We start from the raw sequence: 16,824 nt of genomic DNA on the forward strand, positions 1-16,824 counted from the left end.
ACCGCTAGTGTAAAATGTAGCGCTGTTTCATTCTTAATCAGCGTACAATGTGCGTGCTTACACAATATTTTTTACAACGTCAAACTCCACCCGTTTGCAGCTTTTTTTCATTTTTGCACACCACTACTTGCGCGCATGAATCGCCAAATTAAGATGTACAAGTGTCGCAAAATAAATTTAAATTTTTTTTACCGCAAAAGTTAACTAAGTCCCGCCTAACGCTCATTCTCCGCCCAAAGGTAGCACTAGGTCACAACCAGATGCCACAGTTTCATCCCAAAATGGACACCATATTTAAAAGTTATAAGTGATTTTCTGAAAAATTCAATGGGAAAATAGAGCCCATTTTTGCCCGTTTTTGGTTTCTGGCGTCATAGAGTTCCATGTACTTGAAAACTCCGTCGGCCGCCATTTCCCCATTGAACTTTTCGAAAAATCACTCATAACTTTTGAATAAGGTATCAGATTGGGCTGAAACTTTGACATATTAGCACTACAGTGGGCGGAGAATGAGCGTTCGGCGATACCTAGTTTATTCTTGCAACAAAAAAACACAAAAAAACTGTAATTTTTTATTTTGTGGCACCCTGTACGTTGCTTAAATTATGTGCAAAAGCCGTCCACAGACCCAGAATCTTAGCCTGGCCAGTCGCTGCATTTATCACTGAATTCGTATTAAAATTTATTCGTATAATTTATTGCTGAGTTAATTTTTAACCTCGGCATTTTTTTATTATGACTCCCGCGCCACACTTTGGGTTTATCAAGCTCAACATCTAAACCTGAGTGTCTTTTTTTGTGTTTTCGATTATCGTGGTTCTGGTCAAAATAAACACCAGCCACCTAAATAAGACACCTGACCGCCCCCCCCCCCCACCCCCCAAAAAAAAAAATATTTTGTTATTCTTTAGTTAGTTAATTTTTCAAGCTAGAATTTTGGAAACACAAGCTTCACACGTCATCACGTTTTCCTGGAAATCCACAAAGAGCCAAACACATGCACGACAAAAGGGACGGCCCGTCAGATTGCCGCCCGCAGAGCCGAAAAAGCAACGCTCGGTCGCGGACTTCTGGAAGATTCGCGTTCATTCTTGCACCAGGGGCCCTAAACTCGTTGTTGTTGAAGCGATGTTTATTAGGAAATCGACGATGTTGTTAGTTACGCTCTGGGCGCACTTGTCACTGTCGATGGGAAAGGGAATTAAGGGAAAAAAGAGATAGAGAAGGAGAGAGGGGAAGGGGGAAGAGGATTTCTTCAGTGTGTTGACTCGCGACTCCTGGAACTCCGGAAAACCTCTGGATGTAAGATCTCCAAGAGCCCCAGGAGCCGCAAACAACCCAGATCTCTTGGAAGTCCTAGAGGATCTCGAGGAGTTCCGCGCTCCTCAGGAAGCTGACTACACTCTTGAGTGCCTTGTCCGTAGTAGCTCGTGAGGCTCTTGGACGCAGGAGTTCTTCCAAGTTGGTACTAGGTAGCCCTAGGCGGGAAAAAGCATCACGGAGGTTGGTGCGCTCCTCTTCGTGATCACTGCAGTGCAGGAGGAGATGTTCGGCGTCGGCCGTTTCCTCGCAGGTCTGGCATAAGGGGTCAACACTGAGTCTGAAGCGACTTATCCACGCCGGGGTGAAGGCGCTTCCGGTCCGTAATCTGTGCATTACTGCGGCAGTTTGGCGGTCGAAGCCGCGCGGTACCCGAGCTGGGAAGGCACCCGCCACCACTACGGGGTCCGGGTGCTGTAGGGCGATGGCTCTTCTCACAAGGAGTTTTGCGTCTGAGAAGCGGGGAACGGTTGAAAGCGGGCACTCGGGGTCCTTGTGAGCCCGCACCGCTAGAAAATCAACGACCTCATTGCCTCTAATGCCACAGTGGCTCGGGAGCCATTGGAAGGCAATGTTGTTGCCTTCTTGCTGAAGCTCGACCGCATCCTGTGCGATTGAACGGGCCAGGGGCGTTGCCCGTTCGAGCCTAGATAGCAGCTCGAGGGCTGATCTTGAGTCGCTCAGGATGACCCAGCGTAAAGCCTGTGTGCAGCCTGTCCGAATACCCATGAGGGCGAGCCGTATGGCTGCTAGCTCTGCCGTGGTGGAGCATGCCTGGTGATCCAGGCGCTCACTGGTACCCACAGCTGCTGCCTCGAAGAAAGCCGCTGCTGTTGCTGTGCCTCCGGAGGGGTCCACCGATCCGTCGGTGTACACTCGGGTCCATCCATCGTACTGGGTAACTAAGTGGTCTTCCGTGAGCTGCCTTGCTACGACCACTGCTACGTTCTTCTTGGACCGCAGTCCAGGGATATGTAGGCTGATTCGCAGGGGGTGGGGATCTTTGTGCAGCTCTGGGAGTGGAGCGAGTGGTCCTGGTGTGCCAGCTATGTCACCAAGAGTGCAGAGGTGCGCTCCTAGTCTTGATTCAGCGCGCTCGGCGATCCTCATTAGGAGCGTGATGGTCGAGTCGCAGTTGCTCATTCGAGTCAGATGACCCAGCGCCCGTTCTTGCATGATGTTCTCTACAGAGTTAATCCTGGATTCTGTGAGCGTATGTCGAGACGAGGCTGTGCGGGGAACTCCGAGGCAAATCCTGAGTGCCACGCGTTGCGCTTGTTCAAGGTTATTGAGCTGGTTGGCACTCAGTGTGGCGAAAGGTAGGGCGTACAATGGGCGGGCCAGGATGAGCCCCCTATACAGTTGCAGCATCATGTGAGATGAGGTTCCCCAAGTAGTTCCGCCGAGCATCCGGAGGATGTTTGTATAGGTTCGCATCTTTTGAAGAACTTCCCTCATTGCTGGGCCCCAGGATAGCCTTGAGTCCAACGTGACGCCAAGATATGTGGCCGTTTTCGCCAGTTTCACTGGAGTGTCCCCAATGCATAGTGTGGGCATGAACTTGCTTGGCCTCTTTGGAGCGTAGCACAGCGCAATCGTTTTTTCGGCTGATATTGCCAAGCCCAGTTGGTGGAGACGATACACTGCATTTGTCAGGGCTCGCTGGAGAGCGCATACCATACGTTGCCTTCTGTAGCTGGGGGCAGTGGACCAGAGTGCCACGTCGTCTGCATAGACGGCCATGCTGATAGGGTACGCCGGCTCTTCTCCAACCCTTGCCGCCGCTGGGAGTGACGCGATGGCCAGAGCAAAGAGTAGCGGGCTAACAACGCTCCCTTGGGGAACTCCTCGGATGATTTTCCGGGGGTTGCTCACCGCGTTGCCTGCCTTTACGCACATGGTGCGTTCACTAAGAAACGCACAAATGTATTTCAGTGGACGTCCGTTCACCCCGAAACGGTGTAGAGCTGATATGACGGCCTTGTGGGGGAGGGCATCAAAGGCTTTGCGGACGTCCAGAAAGACGGCCACCGCAGACCAACCCTGCGCTTTTGCCTCTTCGAGTGAGCTGACGATATCTCCCATTGCATCTACTGTGCTTCGATGGTGCCGGAATCCCGAAAAACAGTCCGGTAAAGCCCTTGCCCCTTCTAGGTGGTAAACAAGACGGCGTAGCACCATACGCTCCATCACTTTCCCGAGGCATGATGTCAAGGAGATAGGCCTGTATGAGCTTAGCTGGTCTTGGGGCTTGCCGGGCTTCAGCAGTGGTATCGTTGTTGCTACCCTCCAAGCGTCTGGCAGCTCAGCTGTCCTCCAGACTTTGTTGATGAGAGCTAGCATCGCTGGGAGTGCCGACTCGTTGACGTTTCTCAGGGCCTGGTTGGTGACTCCATCTGGTCCTGGTGACGCGCGGTGTCTGGGAAGGGAATCAAGGACGTACTGCAGCTCGTGCAGAGTAAAGTCGGTGTCCGGTTGTTGCATCAGAGGTGCCGTGGGATGACGGAACTTGTCCCAATTCTCGGGAGGTGGTCCCACTGCCGGTACCAGCGGAACTTTAGTGAAAGTATCCGCGAGGAGTTCCACCATGTCCGTTGGTCGGAGGTTCATGGCCACGGCCATTCCTAGGACTGGGTTTCGGGGAATCGGGCGGCCCGCCAGTGTTCTCGACATTCTCCAAGCCCGGCTTCCTCCGGATGGCCTGTCTAGAGTACTACACTTGAGACGCCATTGTCGGCGCGCCAGTTTCTTTCCGTGTTTCCTGAATCTGGCATCCAGTCGCCTATAGGCCAGGGTATCCTCCGGTTTTCCGGTGACCCATGACTTTCGCTGGGCTCGCCGTCTTCTCGCTCGGAGTTTAAGCCATTCGAGGTCAGGGTTAGGACGTGTTAATGGCACGCTGACTTCACGGGTGGCTTCTTTGAGGACGTGCGACAATGTTTCTGAATTGAAGGGAAATCCCCCCTCTAGTGCTTCTCCAAGCAGTGTCCTGTAGTGGTCCCAGTCGACTATCTGGCAAGTCCTAAGGGGGACTTTCGGCGGTCTTCCAATGACAATTGGAAGATGATCACTCCCCCAGCTGTCCGCCTGAGGGGTTGCACTGAGCTTCAGGGACCAAGTTGTGAAGGTGAGATCAATCACGCTTCCCGTCACTCCAGGGCGGATAAACGTCTGGCTCCCACTTGTGATGTTCCTCAGGTCAAGTGCTTCGACCGTTGCCTGTAGCTCCCGTCCCCGTGGGGAGTCTTGCTTGTCTCCCCAAGACTGCGAGTGCGCATTGAAGTCTCCGGCTACTATAAGGTCTCCCTTGGCTCGGACTCGAATGTCCGCAAGTACATGGGTGTCCCAGGGTGCGTTAGGGGCCACGTATACCGAGACGATGGTGAGTGGACGTCTTCTCCATTCCACCGTCACCGCCACGAACTCCGCACTCTCAGTGCATAAATCATTGAGGTCCACCTCACTTTGTGGCAACTCTCGACGCACTAGTAGTGCTGCCCGCGGAAACCCTCTTGCCACATGTGGTTTGCTGGCGTACACTACATGATCCGCAATGCGCATGTCGCCGGCTGACATTCTTGGTTCTTGGAGAGCTACTGCATTGTAGGCGTTGTCCAATAGGTGTTTGCGGAGCTCAGGGAGTCGCGTTCTCAATCCGTTACAGTTCCATTGAAAAACTGAGCAGGAGAGGGGTTGAAGATGCTTGGTGGTCCTCTTATTAATGTCTCCCATCGTGGATGAGTTGGAGTGGGCAGGCGAGTGGTGGAAAATTGCTGTCCTGCAGCATTGAGATCTGTGATTCATACTGGTGTATGAGGTGTTTGTGCCTTAAATTATCTGATGAGAGCGTTTTACGAAGCGTATACCATACAAATTTGTAGAGGGCTTGTGATGAACAGGGTTCCTTCCACTCTATTGCAACAGACTCAGTTTCAATATGATCTGACTCATCTGTTCGATGCCATTTAGCTTTTGAGTTACAGTGAAGAAAATATCTGTACTGACAAGTGAGGCTTTCTTGGAAACGCTCTAGCATAGCATTGCAATAATGGGTTCTAATGTGAGGACGGCTTTGATCACTTGATGAAGTGTTGATGTCTGTGACGTTGTGGCCAGTATCTTGCGAAGAGCAGTGAACATAAGTGGGATAATGGCTTTAAACACAGAGTCAGTCTTTGTACCACTTTCTTGGTTGGGTCCCGTCATGTGCACGTTGGAGGTCTTATGTGAAGTGATGTTTTTGATGTGTGGTTTGTCCCAAAACGAAGGTTTCCTTGAAACTGGTACTGTAGTTGTTGCGGTACATTTATCGGTGACCAGATTTGCAGGCGTGCTCTCTACGTCTTCGAGAGGGGGAAAGTCTTGAGCAGTCAGACGCAGAGTATTGTTGGCGGAGGCGCTAGATTCTTGTATGTTGTTTGAATCTGTTGTTCTGTTTGCCTGTCTTTTTGCATGCACAGCACTTTTGGCCTCACGAAATGTGGTGTTATGCTCTAACTTGTACCTCGCTACTTCTGCCTCCCTTGCCCTCACTGGGCACTCAGGTGCGTTGGAGGCGTGATTTCCATGACAGTTGACGCAGCAGGGGTTGGCTTCGCACTTGTCTTTGTGGCATTGTCCACACCGAGAACGTAACTGGCTTTCTTCTGCGCAGGCAGCTGCGATGTGGCCGAATTTGTGACACATGTAGCACTGCAAGGGGCGTGCTCGGTAGGGAATTACTTCCGTTCTTACAAGACCGACATTGACATGTTGAGGAGCTACTTTTGTTGCGAATGACACTCGCACAGCGGGTGATGTCTTGCCAAGGCGTTTCACTTCCGTTATGGATGCGGTTGACTGTAGTCGCGCTTTTATGTCGGTCTCTGTGCAGTCAGGGTCGATGTATCGAAGGACGCCATAGCAATTTGTGCGGTCGCTAGGTAGAAAAGCACGCACCGGCAGTGCGCATAGCTTGGTTAGCTTCAGGAGTTCGGCTTTGAGTGCAGGCCTTTTAACGTCAACCGCAACGATATTACGAGCTTTGTTGATACGAACTACACTAACCATGTCTGGTGCGACGTTGTTCAGGTAGTCAGTCAGTTTAAATTTGCTGAGCGATGCAACCTTGCTGGTGTCAGTTGGCATGTACAGTACTGTGAATCCGACTTGTAGGTTGGTTTTCTCTTTAGAATGCGATGCTGAGCTCTGGCTTGTCTTTCGTCTTTTCTTGCCATGAACGACCTCGTAGTCACCGTCGTTGGAGTGCAACTCGTCGTTAGTAGACACGATTGTCGATGAGGAGCTGCTCATTGTGTCAGCGGCGCAGTGTATGGGTGGAATCTCATAGCCGTCTTTGATGATCGTCGATGTGCTTGCCTGAGCTTCATCCATGTCAATGGACATGAGAGCGTTCGATGACTCGATGTCCGAGGTCATATTTGTTGATGTCCTGGATCGCTAGGTTGGACATTTGAGAAAAGGTACATGGAAGTGACGTAATGCAAAGGAGGAGCGTATCCTAGCAACACTCACGTGGCGGCTCTGCCCACTTTGACGCCGCTACGTCATCGCAAACTTGACGCCTGTCACCCGTTTGAGCGACGTCCGGAGCCAACCACCGACGAGCGGAAGTAGCTACGCATTCCCTGAGGCGTCCCTACGCGTGGGATACGGGGCAGGATTTACTACGACGCGGGGAGCAGTTCCTGCGTTTAGCGAAGGAACGGCAACCAATCCTGTGCGTCGCTGGCCGTCGCATCTGTTCTACTACAGGTAAAAGTATTGAAAAACAATCGAAACCTTTTGGGCGTTGTTAAAACAAACCGCTTTTTTGTATCCTTTTGCAATGCATTAACAATTAATTGGAGAGAAAGTTGTTCCAATATTATGCGGGATGTGCGCCACGCGCCTTCTTCTAACCAAAATGTCGGACGGGTCGGAGGACCACGAGGAGCCGGGGGTGCCGGGGGCAGCGGAGAGGTCGGTGGGACCAACGAGGAGCGCGCGAGTGGCGGCTGCTCAGAAGGAGGAGCAACTCTCCTTCATGTGTGAGCACCCGTCGCTCGCGCGCAACGCCACTGACCTCTCCGCCGCCCTTACGCGGGACGACAAGCGGCGTCTCTGGGAGCAGCTCGCTCTGCGTCTGAACGCGCTGGGGCCTCCAACCAAGAGCTACAAGCAGTGGAAGGAGCATTGGTCCCGGCGCGTGATGAAGGCGCGGAAGCGAGCTGCACAGCTCAACGAGACCGCAAGGTAATGTTTGTAGTCTGCTGATGGTGCAATGAAATTTATTCAGTCGTTTTCGTTATCAACAGAAGGACCGGGGGCGGGAGCTCCACCGTGCGCCCACTAGCGCAGTCCCTGGCCAGGATCCTGACGCTAGTGGGCACAGATTCGGCACTCGGGGCCCCTGGGGTGCGGGTCCTCGGTGAACTGGGTGACCAGCAGGTACGTACTTCAACAATTACCATCATGTTAACAAAGAGTGCAGGGCAGCGGTCACCAATGCGCTGCACCGCGGAATATCAATGAGGGTGCATTTAAGAAACACGTTGACCTTTTGCAAATATTAGGAGCTCTAGCGGAAGACATTGCACCTGTCCATGTAGTGCGAAATCTAATGTTTGACACCCAAACAGGGACATGCGTCATTTTTGCCACCTCACCCCTGGCTGTTGCCATAAATCCCTATGGTGTCTTGCTTGTAATTTTTGGGAAGATGATGTGCTAGCACTAGACATATATCCCGGTACTCAATGGAAACGTTGTCAAAAAAAGAAAGTGAGAGTGCCTCTGAGGTGGCATTCTCTAAATGTTCTCCTCCGAGTAGAATGCATGCTCGTCAAAATGTTTGGTCAACAAATGGGAAGCACAGACAAGGCTGCGTGTTCTCACGAGTTGTTATAAATTCCCCTTCCAGGAGAGGCCAAGCAGCAGCAGGCGCCAGATGGCAGCTGAGCCGGTGCCCTCCACCTCACGAGGTAAGCTCTCTTGCTAGGGCATCTGGGACCAATCATCAGTGGTGCAGGTATGAGCACCATCATCACCTATACTCGGTTTCTTGGCAGACACAACGACAAGCTGGGGGCCGTGGGTGCGGCCCACCGTGCCTCGCGCCCCCCCCCCCCCCCCCCCCCCCCCCCGGCAGTCGAGGCAGGAGCGGCACGACGCGGCTGCCATCCAGGCCGTGGAGCAACAGGCCCTGCTGCTGCAGCAGAACGTGGACCAGGGGGCAGAGGAGAGGGAGTTCCGAGGCCGGGTACAGCCTCAAACAACCTTACACGCACTTACAACTAACAAGGTTAGGACCAAGGTGCTGCCACGAGGCCACAGAAAGCAGTGCATGTCCACAATGGTGCAGAATGACACAGTTGTGGCATGAGCAAGGTCTTGGCAGACTGTGGGTGTATGGAAATATGCTACCCAATGTTAATGAAACTCCTTTGCCATTTCAGCTCCTGGAGGTCCTGGAGCGGATCTCCGCAAACCTTGACAGGACGGCCTCGGGACAAGAAAACACCCACAGCACCCTGGTCCAAGTGCTCCTCCTGCTGGCCAGCAGGGCGCTGGAGCAGCCCGCAGCCCCGGCCCCCCCTGCAGCCCCGGCCCCCCCTGCAGCCCCGCCCCCCCCGCAGCCCCGGCCCCTCCCGCAGCCCCGGCCCCTCCCGCAGCCCCGGCCCCTCCCGCAGCCCCGGCCCCTCCCGCAGCCCCGGCCCCTCCCGCAGCCCCGGCTCACCCCGCTGCTCCGGCCGCTGCTCCGGCCGCAGCCCTGGCCGCAGCCCTGGCCGAAGCCCTGGCCGCAGCCCTGGCCACATTCACAACCCCCACCACCCCCTGAAAGTGAACATTAGATTTATTTATTTATTTATTTATTTATTTCATTTAATCCACATGGCCAAGCCGGCCATTTAATTTTGCAGCCCGAGATTGGCGCAATAGTCAGATTACAGCAATTGCCAAGAGCTCGGTTAGTCCTTTTTCCTTGGCTATGACCCGTGAAGGAAGTAGAAAATATTGGCTGGGCAACAACGGATTTATGCCCAAGCAAGCCATGTCTTGTGTTTGACGAACAGCGGCAGCTATACTCGGCAACAGGTTAACAGTGAAGTGGAAGCTTCTCCTACCTCTTTGCACTTTAGCAGAGCGAACAGTAGAGAGGAAGCAAGCTCCTCTCCAGCCTTTGCTCTGCTGAAGTAGGGAGAGGTGGGAGGAGCCTCCGTTTAATTCTTAACCCGTCACTAACTGTAGGAAGTGTTCTTCCATTGTCGAGAAATTTTTCATTGAGAACTTAAGAGGCCTGCAGTCTAGTCATGGGTTGCAATAGCAGCTACATTCATTTTGTCTTACCTAAGCATTGAACTTGGTCTTTATGCTTTTTATATGTAGCATTGTCATATGTCTGACAATATGCAATCTAGAGACAATGTGCTTCATAGTGTCCTTAAAACATCTGATATATTTCTTCAGAATGAACCAGTGTTTATATGGTGCATCTCTAGTCAGAAATAAGTTTTGTATTTTTCGAGAACTTGCTATTGCAAAAGCTCAAATAAGAATGTTTGGAGCAACATCTGTGATAATTCTTTCAGAGTGGTCCAGTGTTTATATGGTGGTATGCTAGTCAGAGAATATATATATTGTTTTTCCTTTCGAGATTTTACTATTGTGCTCAAATAAGACCAGAGTGTTCAACAAGATATCTGTGATATATACTTCAGATTGCCCAATTGTTTACAAAGTTCCAGTCAATGCTCAGTTTTACTTCCATGATTGAAATATTACATTCCATGTTGTCACACTTTTATTCATGAAGTCACAGGGGGTGGTGGTGGTATAACTTTATTTTTCAAAAGGTTACGAGACTGACGAGTCCCGGTCGGGGCCCTTAGTCCAGGGCTTTGTTGGTTTTTCTTTAAGAAATAAAGCAATTTTCAAAACAAACTACCTGTGCACTGTTAAGATAACACAATCACCTAACTTTGATGAAGTGCCATAAAAGAGATAATGAAATGGAGCAGAAGGCAGGACGCTTTGAAGCATTTGTAATATGAAACAATGTCCACGACAACAATATCCCTGGTTCAATCAGCAACTAAGAAAGCAACCTCTGCTAAAGCAAGCATTTCTTTCTAGAGGTAATCTAAATTAATTCTCAGTTCTTTGCAGGGGCAATCCAGATGACCTGTTGGTTTGGCAACTAAACCTGCGAACCTTTTCTGTCATTGTCGACTGCGTCTCGTGCCTTCTGCTCATAAAAAGTAAAAAAAAGGCTGTATCGATATCTCCGCGATGCACTCGACACGTATCCGGAGGCAGCACGCTGGCTGTGCGACGAACTTCACAAGGTGTAGGAGCTGAAGAGAGTATGTAGCTTGTGGACGGCCATGACTGTGGAGCAGGAAGCGAAGTGTGCACTTTACGGCTTCCACGGGGAGGGCTTCACTGAGGGCAAGGATGTGACGGGGTCCTTGGTGGTCAGGACCTCAGTCGTGGTGGCGAGAGGTTCCCTGTCGCTGGCGTCGTCCATGCTGGGCACCACCGCGGCGAGGGCGCTGAGGGGCTTCCCGACGGTGTCCCTGGTGGTCGGGTTTACCGTCGTGGCGGCGGACTCCTTGCGTGTGGCGCTCCGCACGGGCACGTCTGCGGCGGGTTCCGAACCGGGCGACCAGGCGCTGCCTCAGAGCCTTCCCCCTGTCCGAGAGGCCGACCGGAAGGCCGACCGGAGAGCCGGCAGGAGCCAGCCTCTCGGGAGCCGACGCTGACCTCTCCGAGCTCGGCTCAGAACCGTCCGAGCTCGGCTCAGACTCCAACTCTGACTCTTCAGGGTCGGAGTCTGACTCCGGTTCTGGCTCGCTCGAAGCAAGGCAGATGTTGTGGAGCACTGCACATGCCGAAATAATGGCGGTGGCTGTTGAAGGGTGGTAATACAGAGCCCGGTGCCTTTGCAGACACCGGAATCTGTTTTTCAACAGCCCGATGCAGCGCTCCACAACAGACCTGATTGAGGAATGCGCTTTATTAAACCGGCCGCAAGCGGTGGAGGTCGCGTGGTTCCCGGGGACAGGGGTGATGAGCCAAGGCTCCAAGGGGTAGCCGCTGTCACCTGCACATGTAGAGGATGGAACATATTGCATTCTTTACTTTTTAAAATAAAAGGCAAGAAAACAGCTGTGTGCAACTATGTCAATTATAATGTAACCTAAGTGTGACTTTAAAGGGTGTTAATATTTCTGCACTACAGTATCAGTTTACATTATGATTAATTAGCACCAGCTTGCCTCCAAACTCCCTGTTATTTCATGTAACTATGTGTTTTCCTGGTGGGTTGTATGGGATGTGTGCACGATTCCTTAGGGGTGCTGTGTTGTATGCAAGTGCATTATTAGGCCCTTGCATCCGACAGGTAAAAGCTCTGTTGCTTTTGGGAGTGTGGCCGTGACCTTAGGCACGGGCAGAGCAGAACACGCTGGCCTTGTCTTTGGCAAGCAAGGGGATAAGGCGCCAGTTCGACGAACCTCTTTCCTAATCCTCGGTGGAGTTGGAGATGGGGAAAATAGAGGGGGTGGTTAGATTGGAATGGAGTCAGGTCCTCTTGGGACACGGAGGGTTTAATAGGAGGAGCTATATAGGCAGACCGAAGAAGAAGGGTCAGGGAAAAGAATCCAGTGTGTGGGACAGAGACGACCCGAGGACAGATTTGGCGAGCCCCAAGTGGCCAAGGAGGAATTGATCCCATTCCGTACAAACTGACTCAAAGCGACCAGGCGAGCCCCCAGGGATGGGCGAAAGAGCTCCAACTTCATGCAAAAACCAACCAGCAAGAGGGTACAGGCAGACAGTAACAGTGAGTGGGCCGAACCGGACAGCGACTCGCACTGCGGTTGCATGCCTTGCGCAGTCTATCACTGTCGTGAGATTGGTGTAGTGTGGCTTTCGTAGCCTGCATAGTGTGAGAGTTATGTGGACATAAACAGAGGTTAATGGCCAAACTTGGGGTGTTGTCTCACTTCAAGGAGTTGCAGCAACTGTGTCTGTGTGCCTCACAACAAGCACAGTACGTGTGGTACTGTGGCTTTCAACCAGTGGGAGCCACCGTGTGCGTAAGGATTGAATTTAGTATGCTCACCAAGCAGGAACCGGCCGTCGCGTGGCAGCTGCCCTTGCTCGAGTTGGTTTCGGAGCCAGGAAAATTGCCACACGAAGGAGTCGTGCACCGACCCGGGATACCGTGGGTCGATGCACATTATCCGGCAGTCGGCGTCACACACCTGAAAGTGAGAGAGATATTGACATGTAATTACCTGAATCCACAAGTCGTAGATTGTACTTATGGTTCACAAAGCAGTCGCAATTTCAGAACCTGTTAAGTTATTTTGTCTGACACATGCATCTCAACACACCTTCCTGGATGCAAGGTACCTTGAAACAAAAATAATGTTTTTTTTTGTTTTGTTTTTTACGGAAGCTTTAACAGACAAGTATTATTTTTGGGAGAAGAGTCTCACGGCTCACTTGCTACGTAGAGCACACGCTCGCGCAGTCGTGAGACCCCACAGCCCGCAGTCATAAAACGGCATACTTAAACCGTATCGGGAATACGTTTTTTTTTTTTTTTTCTACAGATTTGGGGCGCGTTTTGACAACGTAACATGAGTGTACTTACCACCATCACGTTGAGGGCGTAGAAGTACTTGCGGCACCAGTACGCCGCCTTCGTGACGGTGGGGTCGTTCTTGGACGGGCCGACGATGGAGACCATGGTCCCGTCCACGCAACCGATGACTCCGGGTATCCTGCCGAGCAGCCTGAAGCCCTTCTCCGCGTCGAACCTCTCGCTCGGCGTCTCGGGGAAGTGGATCCAGCCACGCTGGACCCCGAGACGACGCACGATAGCGACGGACACGGCGCGGACCGCAACGCTGACTGTCTTTTGGTCCCGCGCTACGTGTTCGTCGCTCGCCACCATGCCTTGGAAGCTCCCCGTGCCGTAGAAGCGCAGTGCACACAACACTTGAAGCTCCACAGTCATGACCGTCCACGAGGTACGCACTCTCCTCACCTCCGGTTCCTCGCGAAGTTCGTCGCACAACCACCGCACCACGATCTTGGGCAGGCGGTATTGCTTCCGAAAGATCTCCTCCGGGAGCTCGAATGCATCGCGGTGTTCCCGATACAGCCTTTCGGGCGAAAGAAAAAGCTCTATTACAGAAAAAGTCGAATTAACGAGACGGCGACGCCTCGCCGCCGAAAACATGGTGCCAATGACACCTAGTTTCGAGCAAGTACCTTTTGAAACGTACTCGGTACAAAACGAAACGTCATTTTGTTGTCACGTCCGGTAGCCGACTCCGCCCAGTTTTGCCGACTCCGCCCACATTTTTCTAGGGAAATTACGTCACTTTTGTTTCCAACCAATCAGACGTGATGACGTCACTTCCGTGTACTAAAAAAAGGTACATGTACAATGTCGAACCTAGCTATCCTGGCCTCCCCTCAGGAGGTCCTTTGCGCACGAAGATCCTATGTCGTTCTGTTAGTTGTTAACCGCCGAATGTACTGTTTAAACACGCAATTTATCGGCTACGTAAGGAAAATTCAGAGACACAAAAAGGGTTACCAGCAGCAGTGTCGTCGTCGTCTTCTTTCCTCCCCCTAAACTCGTCGAACACAAAGTTGGAGCCGAAAGTTCGCGGAGCGCGCTGATTGGACGCCGGCGGAAAAAGCGCGTAGTCATCGCCGGTATAGTCCAATCGGCGCGCTCCGTGAACTTTGGCCCCAACTTTGTGTTTGACGAGTTTAGGGCCCCAGACGTAACTTTCGCCCTGCTTTCTTGCTCTCGAAAGTGCAGTTCATCCTCGCCCCGAGCGTGCGACGCTCGAACCTTCTTTGCCGAACTTTCGAGATGGTGACGCACTGTCGAATAGACAAGCAGCTGCCAGCGACCTTGTCGAGTCAGTCTCGCTCGCGCTCTCTGTTCCGCTGCCGAATCGCCGCCTGCTTTTCTGCTGCCTCGACGCTCTACCTTTATTATCTTTTTTTGGTACAAGTTCGCCGATTAAACCTTTATTTTTCAGTTCACTGTTCGTCTTCTCGTCAACTTCATTCGTGTCAATATAAATCTAACCACATTGAAATATGTCTAACTGACCTCTGAAATCCCCGATAACGGCGCACAGGTAATTTTATATATTTTAACGCGTCGGTGGTTTTGTTGTGCATGTGTCTCGCGATTTGGCTCAGGACTATTTTTGGCGTTTTGTTCTGCCCACATTTACTGGAGACGTGAGCTCGGAGCGTAGGCAGCTCGGCCCCTTGCACGAGGTCTGGCGCAGCCGAGCGTTCCAAAGAAAGCTCGCGCAGAGAAAACAAGCAAGGGACCAGGGATGTCAAACTCAGGATATAGAAAAATATCCCACTTTATCGAAGCGCCACCACACACGATTTTTCGCCTTGATGTACAGGCCTGGAAGGCGATCCCACCGCCATCTGTTGGTTCAGAATCACACTAACCAAGGGTGGGGTTGCACCTTAACAAACCCGGCCTTTTGCTGCTGACCGGGTACTTTTTTCAATATACATTTTACACCGCCAACTTTGTTCTTCGCGACAAGAACAAACACAAATAATCATCAGCGCACTGCGAGGACGTCACGTTTAGGCTATTTATATTTGCCGTCAAACGGAGCAGAAATTCTGCAGGGTGAAAACAATTCATGAGCCATTCGACTCTTCAAAGGTGGATGACAGCGGAGCTGTTTAGCACACGACACAGAGCCGCCCCCAGGAGCCGGAGGACACTAGATACGCGCGCCTGGACCGCCACCCCGGGAAAGCAGAAGGAAAGGAAACTATGTACGCAAGCGCTTGCGACGACGACGAGGAAAGGGTGGGGCGGGCGTAGCCACGGCCGACGCGGGTCGCACCAACGTTACTAAAGCAAGCTCCGTTTCCCAGCTCCGCCTGCGACATGGGCTCAGTGGCGGTCACGAGAACTAGCAGCGCTGCAGTCGAGTCTTGCTTCTCTAGTCCGCCAAGCTTTATTAGCAATACTTGTGCTTCGGCGAGTTGCTGATTCATACTAACACTTATAGCGCTAGGAAACAGTCGCACAAAAAAATAAATTTCGAGCACTCAAAGAAAGAACACTCACAATGCGCTGACCCTAATCTTTGTGATGCATTACACATCATCTTCCTTATCATGGGCGTACCAACCGGGGGGGCAAGGGGGGCCCTTGCCCTCCCCCCCCCCTCCAGCTCTCAGAGTTTGGGGGGGAAGGCATGTGTTTTGCCCCCCCCCCCCCCCCGCTAAGGTGAAAAGGCTGTGTCATCTCACCTTAGCATGGACTAACTGCGAAGGCTGTGCTAGCGCGAGCGGATAGCTTCGACTGCCTTGACTGGAGCACTCGTTGCATGAGCGCTCGTGCAGCCGCCGAGGCTTCATCCAAAGCAACTAGCTCGGGCTTTTGGCACGCGCGGCTAACAATAGTCCATGCTAAGGTGAGGCGAAGTATAGGGAGTATTGACTAGACGCCATATTTGTGGGTGCTGTTTAGAGCGCATGGTCAGAACGAGCTCACATCAATACGCTGCTAAGACCGGCACTTTTGATGGTGCGGAATGCACGTTGCAAAATAACTGTGGAAGCTCGCCTTCAGCACGCGCTCAGCATTCGCGCACACAACTATGGCCGTCAGTGAATACTCCCTATAGTTCCCGGCACAAGCTCTTGGCATTAACGATGCTTCCACGGCATTTTGTTATCAATATTATTCTTTCCAAAGAAACTGTACCTTTTGCAACCGGTACTACAGATAGAAAACCAAGCATTGAGCGGGTTGTTAACACTGTGGGGTCTTCGGTGAACCTCAACCTGAGTGGCTGCCACTGCTTGGGGAGTTTTCCAATTTCAGATGCATTTAGTTACTTCCGCCTCAGCCACTAAATTGGTGTCTTTTAGGGTCTGGATCTAATGAGTGCATGGCGCTATATGTCATTGTTCAAGACTAGGCAATAAACAAAAACAAATGGTATAGTTCTCTGTTAGCGCCTCCACTTCGCACGCAGCGCACACGGGCTCGATTCCCGCTGGTGGCGGTCGACCTTTTTCAAGATTTGGCTACACCGACGACGTTGCCACACTACAACAGCAACTAGAACAATGAAAACTATTACAACTACAGCAACTACATCAACAACAGACCTCATTAAAAAAATTAGTCGTTAGTTGTTTATCCAGCAGGAAATTAGTCTGCAGAATATGGCGACATTGTAACCCACTGTAGATAAGCAATTTAGCCAGTGCATTACAACCGCTAGCCTGGGGTCTTTAACGTGCACCACGCAGTAGTGATACACGCTCTCACGCCTGTACGACACTTATCCAGATCGAAACTGGCAGGGGTGTCGATCGAACCCAGGAACCCTTGGTTCTGTAGCGCGAGCTTTCGCTCCACGTGTTCTAAGGTGGTGTGCGGTGTGCGCTATCCCACTCGGCCACCGATAACCCTGACGTCATTATCAG

General features: G+C 51.9%; 1 protein-coding gene across 1 annotated transcript; it reads right to left on the minus strand.

Moving 5' to 3' along the window:
• Positions 1 to 1,356: 1,356 nt before the first annotated feature.
• Positions 1,357 to 3,942, minus strand: LOC121837733. The gene is made up of 2 exons (XM_042293528.1): positions 3,764 to 3,942; positions 1,357 to 3,418 (listed from the first exon to the last, which is right to left on the minus strand). The coding sequence occupies exons 1-2, from the start codon at positions 3,940 to 3,942 to the stop codon at positions 1,357 to 1,359; spliced, it is 2,241 nt and encodes a 746-aa protein (XP_042149462.1).
• Positions 3,943 to 16,824: the final 12,882 nt, after the last annotated feature.

Source organism: Ixodes scapularis, unplaced genomic scaffold (assembly GCF_016920785.2).
Source record: "Ixodes scapularis isolate PalLabHiFi unplaced genomic scaffold, ASM1692078v2 PGA_scaffold4__175_contigs__length_147842914, whole genome shotgun sequence".
NCBI lineage: Eukaryota > Metazoa > Arthropoda > Arachnida > Ixodida > Ixodidae > Ixodes > Ixodes scapularis.

Bases quoted from the DNA above. Each gene is read 5' to 3' on its own strand.
- LOC121837733 (XM_042293528.1), bottom strand. From the start codon at position 3,942: ATGGCCGTGGCCATGAACCTCCGACCAACGGACATGGTGGAACTCCTC. The intron at 3,419-3,763 runs GTACGTCCTTGA...GCACCATCGAAG, and splicing joins TTTACTCTGCACGAGCTGCA to CACAGTAGATGCAATGGGAG.